The following is an 11,878-nucleotide window of genomic DNA, read 5'->3' as shown; positions in this document are numbered from 1 at the left end:
TTTTTAGGAGAAAATATCTACTACTTTCCTCTTCTTAGTATTCTTTCGTTTTACGCTTTTTCTTAGACGTTTTCGTTTTTTACCCGACCCGCTTTGAATTTTTTTAATGACGTCATCTTTTATTTCTCGACCCGCCTGATTAATTCTCGATAGAGCCGAGTCTTTTAACGATTTTCCCGTGAGTATATCCGAGCCGATATCTTTCGCTATATTTAACGCTTTTTTTCCAATATATCGACTCGCGTGTTTTAAAATGGGTATTGCTTCGCGAAAAATTGAACCGAAAAATCCATATCCTCGTTGAATCGGTCGACTTTTAAAATACGGTCCTCTTCCCCATTGAGGAGTAACATAAGGGGTGTGAGGAAATATAGAATCGGGATATCCTCCCGTCTGCGAACGATAATAACTAATACAGTCCTCCGGTTTAAGCTTCATTTTATCAAATAACCGATTCTTTAATGAATCCGGTTTTATATACTTTTTCGGCGAAAACACAATACCAAAAGCGTTTTTCCCGAAGTAAATATGACGTTTTCACCCGTTGATGTGCATATGTCTACGGTTATAGTCTCGATATAATTCGATCGAAGAGGGAAAAATAACGGAGTATTATAAATTTTAACGATTTGTTGATCTTTTACTCCCATAACTGGAATTACTCGAAATAGTGGAGCCGAAGTATCGCCTACGTGATGCGATTCTATTAAATTAGAATATACAAATATTTCTGTTATTCCGGCGTTTAATTCTAAGGGATAAGTTCCCGTAAATTCTCCTTCGGAATATTCTAATCGATCGAATCCTAATATATCTTTTAATTGACTATTAAATTTTACGGTAGTTTCTCGTGGAACTTTCAATAATAACTTTTTATCGGGAAGCGATTTAAAACTGATTGTCTGAAATGATTTAAGAAATTCTCTTTGTCCGTATAATCCAATCGGTATACGCATCGTATTTTCGACGTTTTCGATTTTTACTTTATCTATATATCTATTTTTTTCGATTAATGTAATAAATTCTTCTTTAAAATCGGTAAAAGATGAATTATATTGAATCTTTTCATCTTTTCCTCTTACAATATATTGTTTTAAATACTCTAGATTTAGAGCCGAAAGAAATGTAGGAGCATCTTGATTTATGCGTAATTCGCAATCTTGAGCGATCTGAATCGTCACAAAGCTGTCTTCTTTGTTATAAGAAAATTTAATAAGACCATCCTTTCCTAATTCTTTTAAATTATTCGTAATAGTCTCGAATATATTACTTGATTTGTTCTCTCCTATAGGATATAACGGAATTAGTGTAGTCAAATCATCGGTTTTTACTTTAATCAACTTCGTCTCTTTAGAAATTATGTTGTAAGTATTATTTTCGTTAGTTATATTAAACCACGAACGAGGTATTATTATCTGGGACAATGCCGCTTCCCACGACCCGCTTAAATTTATCGGTGGATTAATTTTCGATGTGAAGGACGATTGAGTATTTTTTGGAAAATAGTCCATACTCGCCGTACTGATAAGCGTAACATAAAACCTATCCATTTTTGACTTTTTGCAGTTCTTCGTTATAAAATCGACCCGTAATCGTCTGGTTGTTGTAATCTTTTAACACATAAGTGACCGGGGTCGTCGGAAATCGGTTTTTTATATAGAAAACCTCTTTACTCCATCCTGCCAAATATCCTCTAGAAAACGTTTTACGTTTCTTAGAAATTCTAACTTTATCATTAATTTTATATTTATATTTTATTTTCGTTTTCGTTTTACCGTAAAGTCGATTAAAAATTTGTAAATGGTGTTTAGGTTTCACCTCGGCCGGAGGCATTCCTATAGTTCGATGTTTACTATAATTATATGCCTTCACCAAATCGTTTAATTTATCGATATATTTATTAGAATTTCGATAGGTAATAAGACGATAAATTTTATTTTTTAAAGTTTTATTAAACCGTTCTACGACCGACGCTTTCGTTTCGGAATGAGTATAATAATGATTTATTTGATGTTTTTTAAATAAATCCTTAATTACAGAATTCATAAACTCTTTCCCTTTATCGGTATGTATCATCCTGGGTATTACTTTTCTAAATATTTTTTGAAATGCTTTTTTTATCGTTTCGGGTTTTTTGTCTTTTACCGGAATTACATACGCATATTTAGAAAACACGTCGATAGTTGCTAATAAATATTTTATTCCATTATTATCTTTCGAAAATTGTCGAACATCCATAAGATCCGACTGGAGTAGTTCTCCTTGATATAGCGCTTTAGTTTTACGGCGACTATAATTTTTTCGTACGGGTTTATGCAACGTATACGTATCTTGAGTCGATAGCCATTGTTCGACGGTTTTTCTAGGCAACTTTGTCGCTTTTATTAGTCTCGTTACGCCGCCAAACGATGCCGGATGAGATGGATTATAATAAATAGAGCTTAATAATCTTTCCATGAAATATGTTTTCTTTTAGACGAGCCAATCCGTTTAGGAATTTTCGTAGACGAAACTCTTTTTTTCCTTCCGCTAGTAATTGATCGTATTGGTGGGGGTGGAATCGAGGGCGTTCGAAAACGAAGTATGGGCGATTCTTCTATTCGTAATCGACTCGATAGCGCCTTATTTCCTATCCATTCTCTAGGAATATTAGATTTAATAATCGCTTGATAAAATTCGTTAAATCCAACGGGCACTATAGAAGATTTTCGATTGCGCATTAAATGCGACATCAGATCCGCGATATGGGAGTTAATTATCGGCTCATTATTTACCAGAAATTCTCCTTTTTCGTTCCAATCGTATTGATATTGCTTTAGTAATTGAATGATATGCGGAACATATTTTTGATATCCCAGCGGGACAGAAACTGATATCTGATCTTCGATAGTCGTCGGTTTTGTCGGTTCTAACGATGGTTGCGATTCTTCGATCGGTTCTGATACCATCGAGACTCGAATCGGTTCTTTCGGCGCGTGAATAGTTTGTTTAAATCTCGAAATTAGTTGACTTAATAATTTAACTTTAAAATCGTCCGATAAAGTACTTTCTTCTAATAAATCTTGGATATTATCGTGCAATCGTATTTCCGGTTTTTGCAGTTGATATTTAGGTACTAATTCGGGAGGTACTAACGCCATTCGTTGAGCCATTTTTTTTATAATCCAAAAATTCTTTTAGCTAATGATATTATTGGATCTAGAATCGTGCCTAAAAATCCTCCCGATTGATTTATCAAAATCTTCTTTTTTGCTTGGAGACCTATTTTTTTATTTGCGAGTTTTCGAATACATTTTTTATATTTTTTTAATTTATTAATGTTTACCGGTACTCGGCCTTGCAGCGTATTATCGCAAATTTCGCATATGACTTTTATCTGATCGGGCGATGCTTCTTTTAACAAAGCTTTTCTCTGAGCGGGTGTTGCCTTTGCCAGCACATTTAACAAATGATAATTTTTTCTGATATTCTTCATTTTTGTGGAATATAAACCCAATACACGCCTTGATTGTCGGGAAAACACGAATCTCGTAAACACAATTCTTTATCGGTCGATGGATGGAAATCGATAAACAAATAACCGTACGGTTTGGATGTCGCGTTTAAATATGCGTCTTTGAAGTAGGGCATTTTGCCTATAAACGCTTGACGAGCGAGACAGTTGATTTGGCTTTCATCTCTATTATTCTTAAATAAAATCAAATAATGAGTATTTAAACTAATATCTCTCATTACTTTATTACGAGGAAATAAATTCTGCATTATCAATATAACGCTTATATTTTTATGATGCGATTGAACGGTAAATAATTCCGCAATTTTTTCGGTTATAGAATGCATTAAATCGTCTATAATTATTAAATCTACATTTTCGTCGATACTTTCGGGAATACCGCATTTAAAATGAATATTTTTCTCTTCCACAAACCAAGGTTGATACATCGAGTAACACCATAAAATGCGATTTAATCGTTTTTCGTAGATATTTTCGTGTAGCATTTTCCGAACTAAAGACGTTTTTCCAGATTGAGACGGGCCCACGACGATACAACTGGACGGATGTTTTAAACGCATTTTCTGCACAGTAAGTTAAATTCGTTCTTTAATAATTGTACACCATTATACTTGTGAGGCAATCCATCGGTCGAAAATCTTCGAATGTCGTATACAGTTCTTCCAGCATTCGTACATTTATGTAAATAAAAGTTTCTACCTAAATGTAAAGAATATTCGCAAGTAGTGTTTTTTATATTAATTTCTTTAAAATTTGATCCTTTTAATAAAACTATAAAAGAAATTGTTAGCGAAAATATTTCTATACAGCTTATAATAATAAAAGCGACTACTATTTTGCGAGACATGATGATCTAAAATAGCAATTAAAACCGAAATAACTGCTTATTAAATAAAATCAAAAACACTACTGCACATGCGCGAAAACATAAAAAAACCACAATCGCGAATTTAAAAATTATTTTATTCGAAAAGATGGCGAGGTATAGAGACGATGTACCCGAGATTCGTTGGACGGCGTTTTACCCCATCAGCGAGAACTTATTAGTTCCGTACGCATTCTCTAGAACCTCCTTCCCTTGCATCGAGTTGGCAGAAAAATCGGCTAAAACTCAACAGTTTCCTCCAACTACTAAAATTCTATACTCAGTAGATTTTCGACCATGGTTTAACCCAAAAGTGAAACAGATCCGATGGATACTGACAGCGAAAGAATCTCCCCATCATCATAGCGTACTCATTGAAGAGAAATCGGACAAAATCTTTACCAACTTCGACGAATGCGCTTCCCACGCTCTAGAAAACGACCCTCATTGTGGACAGACTGAAAATAATATTCCAAAAATGTATTTTGAATACGAAATTAAAAAATAAAATTGCATTTTCTCGAAAATTTGTGTCTTGTTTTATAATTTTTTTCGTCAACAGATGACGCTACATAAAACAACAGTGCACATGCGCGAAAAAACATAAAAACCAATCGCGAATTTAAAAATTATTTTATTCGAAAAGATGGCAGGGTGTAGTGACGATATGCTACCCGTGATTCGTTGGACAGCGTTTGTTCCATTGAAAGAGAAATTATTAGTTCCATACGCTTTCTCTAGAACCTCGTTTCCCTGCATCGAGTTAGCAGAAGAATCTGCCAAGGCCGCGGCTAAAGCTCAACAGTTTCCTCCGACTGTTAAAATTCTATACTCTGTAGATGTTTGCCCTCGATTTAGACCAAAAACGAAACAGTTCCGTTGGATGCTGACTGCGAAAGAATCTTATCATCATTTCAGCCTGGAAATTTTAGAGAAATCCGACAAAACATTCGAAACTTTCGAAACATGTTTTTTCGACGCCGAGAAGCACGACCCCCATTGCGGACCCGAAAATAATATTCCAAAAATGTATTTTGAATACGAAAGTAAAAATCAATAAATCCAAAAAAAATGTATTTTGAATACGAAATTAAAAATCAATAAAATTGTATTTTTTTTTCCTCGAAAATTTTGTGTTTTATTTAATAATACCGCAAACCATTAATTGTAAATAATATATACTTTTTTAAATTCGTTGATCTAAAACAAAATGTAGCGTGAAAAAAAAATTCGAGACCTAAAAAAGTAATAAATACGCTGACATAAAAAAATGTGGTGGGAAAAAATTCCGACCAACGTAATAAATACGTTGACATAAAAAAATGGGCGTGAGAAAAAATTCTCAGACCAACGTAATAAATACGTTGACATAAAAAAAATGGGCGTGAGAAAAAATTCTCAGACCAACGTAATAAATACGTTGACATAAAAAAATGGGCGTGAGAAAAAATTCTCAGACCAACGTAATAAATACGTTGACCTAAATTCCAACCAACGTAATAAATGATCACGTGAAAAAATAATTAATTCTGTTAATAACGATATTTAAAAAAACGTGTCGCAACACGAAAAAATATATAAAAGTTCGAATAATATTTATAAAAAAACATGTTGCAACATGAAAAAAAATATAAAAAGCTCATTTGTCTAAACGATTGCATCATAAAAAAGCTTATTGGTCTAAAACAAAACTAATCGATTGCATCATACAAATTGATTTCGTCATATAAAGCGCTACAAACTAAAATTAAATTAGTATTATATTAATATCGGAAGAAGACAAGTCGTATAAAAATGGAGAAAAGAGAAATAGCCCTGCTCTCTGACGAATTAAATTCGTTGGTTGATTGGAAAGATTTCTCTAAATTAAATTTGACGGAAGACATAATAAGACGACTTCAAGATAAAGTTGATTGGGATATTATTTCTGAAAAAAATCTTAGTGATGAATTTATTGAAGAATTCCAAGATAAATTAAACTGGAATAAAATATGGAAAAACAGACATTACTCTCCTATTTTTTTAAACAAGTATAATCATCGAATTAATTGGGATGATGTTTGTCGTTATCAGCAGTTAACAGAAACATTTTTGAGTGAATATTCTGATTATCTAAACTGGGATCTCGTATCTCAATATCAAAAATTGAGTCCACAATTCATTATAAGTTTTAAAGATTCACTCAATATGGCGCTTGTTTGTAAATATCAACGATTAACCGAAGAAACTATTAAAGAACTTGAAAACCATGTGGATTGGGAGATTATTTCAGAATATCAAGATTTATCCGAAAAATTTATGAAAGATTTTAAACATAAATTGGATTGGTGTAGTCTCATCAGTAATCAGAAACAATTATCGGCCAAATTTATAACTGATAATTATCAATTTGCTCTAATTCGTGTTTTGGCAAAAATATGTGAAAGACTTTAATTTTTTTAAATATAATTAATACATTTATACATGTATTTTGTATACTTACTTCTTAATTGATGTAAATGTTTTTTTATTTCAATAAAAAAATGAAATGAATTGAATATTTCTGTTGTATTTTTTTTACTTAACACGAATCGGTTATAATGTATTTCTCATCTCCCGGTGTTGGCCTCACATCCGGTTCGTTCGCTCTTTTACAAAACGAGGTCAAATCAACTCCCCCCAACGATATAAAGACGGGAGGTTTACTTTCTTCGGTTAATTCGTTAGCGAGTTTTTCTCTAAACACATAGGCTTTTAATCTCACAAGGAAAAGAAAAAAATGGAAGGTAATTATCTAGATTTTTTTTGTTATTTTTAAGAATAAGAAAATTAAATTATTAATAATTTTCATAGATAGACATTTTTTTTAGATTCTCAATCCTTATTTGTAATCGATCATCCTTTTACTTCTAAGAAGCGAAAAGCTACAAAAAATGATGATGCGCCAGCCGATAAAAAGAAAAAATACGATTTAATTATTTCAAAAGACGAAACAACTTATAAGTCGATTCCACCATATTCTGTATATATTTCTCATGGTTATAATTTAGAAATTAAGGAATTTCGCCAGCAATTTTACATCTGCTTAGCAAAATCAAACTCTAATGCAGAGATTCAAAACAGATTTAATATTCCTATCAAGGAATTCCCTTTTTTCCAAAAAGCTTTCGCAGCCGTAGAAAAATTCTTGGAGGAGTACATGTAAATAAAAGTAAGTAAAAAAATTTTTTTCCAATTTTATAACGTTTTTTAAAAAAAATTATGTAAATTAATTGAATGTTTTTTTATCAGAAAAACAATTCTCTCCCTTCAAAGAATATTGTTCGAACAACGAGGGAAAAAAAAGCTCGACCTAGATTACATCAGGTAAAGAAAAAATGTTTTTGCTAATAGAATCCGCTTTTCAAAATTTTTTACAATGTTATCGAAAATCTAATCTCGAGTATGTTGATCCGGTCATATTTTTTAGAGATATAAAATCCGAATTATTTAATGTAATTACGAATTTTGGAAATGACTATAGAATTCGATTTGTTATTAGTCTTAAAGTAATAATGTATAAATGCGTAGAAACAGGACATCGATATGATTTTAAAGATTTTTTTTTTACAAGCTATGCTGAACGAGTTTTATCCCCGTTTTTGGCTTGGAAAAATATCGATAACGCGATAGAAAAAATTCTAAGCGATATATCAATCGCCGTTACGTTAGGTAGTGGATGGATAATTTATAAACTGGCTTTTATAGATGTTCATAGATCGTCATATGATACAATTAATGGCGGGTGCGGATCGATAATTTTGCCCAAACAATTAGCAAACAAAAAATGTCTTTTAAATATTCAATGTAAAGACGATAAATGTTTCGTTTATTGCATTCTCGCGTCTATTTTCCCGCTTGTGAATAATAAAAATAAAGTATCTACTTACAGAAAATATTTAAAATTTATTAATTGTTCGAATTTAAAATTTCCCGTTTCTTTGGATCAGATATCGAGTTTTGAGAAATCAAATACTGTTAGTATTAATGTATATGGTTATAAGGCTGTCGTTTTTCCTTATTATATAAGTAAATTTAAGTTCGATAAAAATGTAAATTTATTACTTTATAAGCAACATTATTTTTTAATACGGAATTTTAATAGACTTTTACACGAAAAGCAAAGATCTCTTTATTACTATTGTAATAATTGTCTAAACGGATTTCAACGCGAGTCGAGTTTAAACTTACACAGAGAAATATGTACAAATTTCAAATTTCAAAGACTGTCGGTTCCTAAACTCGAAAATTCTATTCTTAAATTTACAGAATTTTTTAAAATGCTTAAACATGCCGTAGTCGTATATTGCGATTTTGAATGTTTAACGGAAACGGTTTCTAATGCGATGCAATCGACCGATACTAGTTTTAGTACTGTTACGCAAATTCATAAACCGATTTGTTACGCTATGATCGTATTAGATAAAAACGAAAGAATCATCTATTCTAAATTTTATTGTGGGTTAAATGCAGTAGAGGATTTCCTATCACGATTGAAAGCATTGTCGGAACATCTTATTAAAGAAATAAAACTGAATATTCCCTTAGATCCTCAAACAATTCCAAATTCTATTAATCGAGATAAATGTTATATTTGCGGACGAAAATTTTCCTCTAATGATGTAAGCGTAATCGACCATAATCATCTAAATGGCCAATTTCGGGGGGTGGCCTGTCGGGGCTGCAATTTGAATTTAAATCTAAAACCATTTATTCCCGTTGTTCTGCATAATTTTTCTGGTTACGATTCGCATCTAATTTTAAAAGATATTACTAAAAAGTATATATCTTCTTTAAGTATAGTTCCCATCAATATGGAAAAATATACTACATATTCTTTAGATTGTTTTAAATTTTTAGATTCTTATCAGTTTTTAAACGCTTCTTTAAATAAATTGACAGATAATCTAGTACAGTCAAAGTACGACTTTCCAATCTTTAAACAATTTTTTTCCGATAATAAAAATAGCTATCTGTTGAAAAGAAAAGGCGTTTTTCCGTATAGTTGGTTTAATAATATTTCAAAATTAAATAATACTTCTTTACCCGACAAAAAATATTTTTATAATGATTTAACTAGAAGCCACATAAGTTCCGAAGATTACGATTTAGCTCGGCTTGTCTGGAAAGCTTTTAATTGTAAAAAATTTTCTGATTATTTGCAATTATATCAATTTGTCGATACAATTTTACTCGCTGATATTTTTACAAATTTTCGAAATTTATCATTAAAATATTACGATCTCGATCCTCTTCATTTTTTAACTTCTCCCCATCTTACATTTACTGCAGGATTAAAAATGGCAAAAATAGAATTACAGCTTTTTACGGATCTAGACATGTATCTTTTCGTTGAATCCGGCCTTCGAGGCGGGCTCTCGTTAGTATCTAAGCGTTTTAGTCGCGCTAATAACCCTTACGTATCTCAAACTTATGATAAATCGAAGCCTCATAGTTATATAGTGATGATTGATAGCAATAATCTATACGGATTGAGTATGGTTCAATATCTCCCATATGGAGAATTTCGTTGGTTACGTCGAACGGAAATTGATGAATTTGATATAAAAAATGTCCCTCTAAAATCCGAAATAGGATATATACTCGAAGTTGATTTAGAATATCCTGTTTCGCTACATAATCGTCATAACGATTTTCCCCTCGCAGTAAATCATGAAAAAATAGAATACGAAGATTTATCCGAATATCAGAAATCGCTTTTATCTTCTTTAAATCTAAAATTTAGCAATAATATTAAAAAATTAGTTTCCGACTTTAAAAGATAAATTTCATTATATTATACATTATAGAAACTTAAAATATTACCTAAAAGAAGGATTAATTTTAAAAAAAATCTATAGAATACTTTCATTTAAACAATCCCCATATTTAAAACCATATATTTATTTTAATAATGAAAAACGAAAAGCCAGTAAAAGCCAGTTTGACAAAAATTTTTTTAAATTAATGAATAACAGTTTTTATGGAAAATGTATGCAAAACGTTCGTAAACAAATAAATTTAAAAGCGGGATTGGATAAAAACCAATGTAAAAAATATGTAAACGATCCCGCGCTAGAGAGTTTCCAAATAATAAACGAAGAGTGTGGCATTTTCAGATTAAAGAGAACAAATTTATTACTGAATAAGCCACTATACATAGGCTTTTGTGTTTTAGAGTTAAGTAAATTGCATATGTATTATACATATTACGAAATATTTAAAAATTATTATAAAGATAGGGTTAGGCTCTTGTATACGGACACCGATTCTTTAGTATTAGAAATTCATACGGATGATGTCTATGTTGATTTTAAACACAATCTGGCCAACATATTCGATTTTAGTAACTATCCATCGGATCATCCGTTATTCTCCGAAGAAAATAAAAATAAATTAGGTTATTTCAAAGATGAGGCGAACTCCCTGGCTATTTCGGAATTTATCGGTCTAAAAGCTAAAATGTATTCAATTTCGGGAGAATGTATTGAAAAAAAAACAGCGAAAGGTATAAGTAAATCAGTTGTTAAACAAACTTTTTACCACGATCTTTATAAAGAAACACTATTTAAGAAAAAACAATTTCGACATACACAAACGCAAATAATAAGTAAGAACCATGTAATTACAACACAATTTCAAAATAAAATCTCTCTTTCAGCTTTTTATGATAAAAAATATATTTTAAGTAACGGAATAGACATGCTATCCTACGGACATTATTCGATTTCTTCTTAGGTATTTAGATTACTTTTCTATCGTCTTTTTAATATTATTCATATAATTTCTATTTTAAAAATGAAAAAATGTAATCATTTTTGTATTATTGTAATCCTTATGTAGCTATTTTTTTAATTATTGTAATGAAAAAAAATGTAATCATTTTATTGTAATAATTTTTATTATAACTTTTTTTGTTCTTATTTCTAGGGAGAGAATGTTTGAAATATCAGAAAAACAAATATTATTGTAATCCTTTATTTTCGTAAATGTAGTGATTTTTTTTAATTATTGTAATGATGAAAATGTATCCCTTTTTTTATTGTTAATGTAATCATGTTTATTATAATTTTTTGTAATGAAGAAAAATGTATCTCTCATTTTATTATTACTGTAATCATTTTTATTATAACTTTTTGCTCTTATTCGTAATAAAAAGAACAAGAGGGAGAAAAAATTGTGTCAAATTAATTTGTCGACAGATGGCGCCAGCTTAACAAAACCAAAACTTAAAAACCAAACCAAAAAATAAAAAATATATAAAAATATAAAAATAAATAAAGAGGAAAAACAAAACCAAAACCAAAAAATAAAAAAATATATAAATATAAAAAAATAAAAAATAAATAAAAGAAAGAGAAGAAAAAATATTAAAGTTATATATATAATAATATTAAGTTATATATATAATAATATTAATTTTCTTAAATAAAGAAAAAAATACTGATTCTCTTAAGAGAGAGAGATTGTAAAGAGAAAAA

The 11,878-nt window shown here is 30.4% G+C and overlaps 1 protein-coding gene and 1 long non-coding RNA gene across 2 annotated transcripts; both read left to right on the top strand.

Annotated features, from left to right (window-relative positions):
- Positions 1-6,918: 6,918 nt before the first annotated feature.
- Positions 6,919-7,716, top strand: LOC136972919 (uncharacterized). Its single transcript, XR_010880414.1, has 3 exons — positions 6,919-7,144; positions 7,229-7,569; positions 7,650-7,716. It is a non-coding gene; the product is annotated as an uncharacterized lncRNA (long non-coding RNA).
- A 961-nt stretch (positions 7,717-8,677) lies between these two features.
- On the top strand, positions 8,678-10,183 carry LOC136972916 (uncharacterized). Its single transcript, XM_067267577.1, has one exon. It carries the CDS (start codon positions 8,678-8,680, stop codon positions 10,181-10,183), a length of 1,506 nt encoding a protein of 501 aa, XP_067123678.1.
- The last annotated feature ends 1,695 nt before the right edge of the window (positions 10,184-11,878 follow it).

The sequence above is a fragment of the Centruroides vittatus genome, unplaced genomic scaffold (assembly GCF_030686945.1).
Source record: "Centruroides vittatus isolate TY-2023 unplaced genomic scaffold, ASM3068694v2 contig_3061, whole genome shotgun sequence".
NCBI lineage: Eukaryota > Metazoa > Arthropoda > Arachnida > Scorpiones > Buthidae > Centruroides > Centruroides vittatus.
The sequence above is the reverse complement of the archived record's forward strand: the minus strand, read 5'-3'. Positions and strand labels throughout refer to the sequence as shown.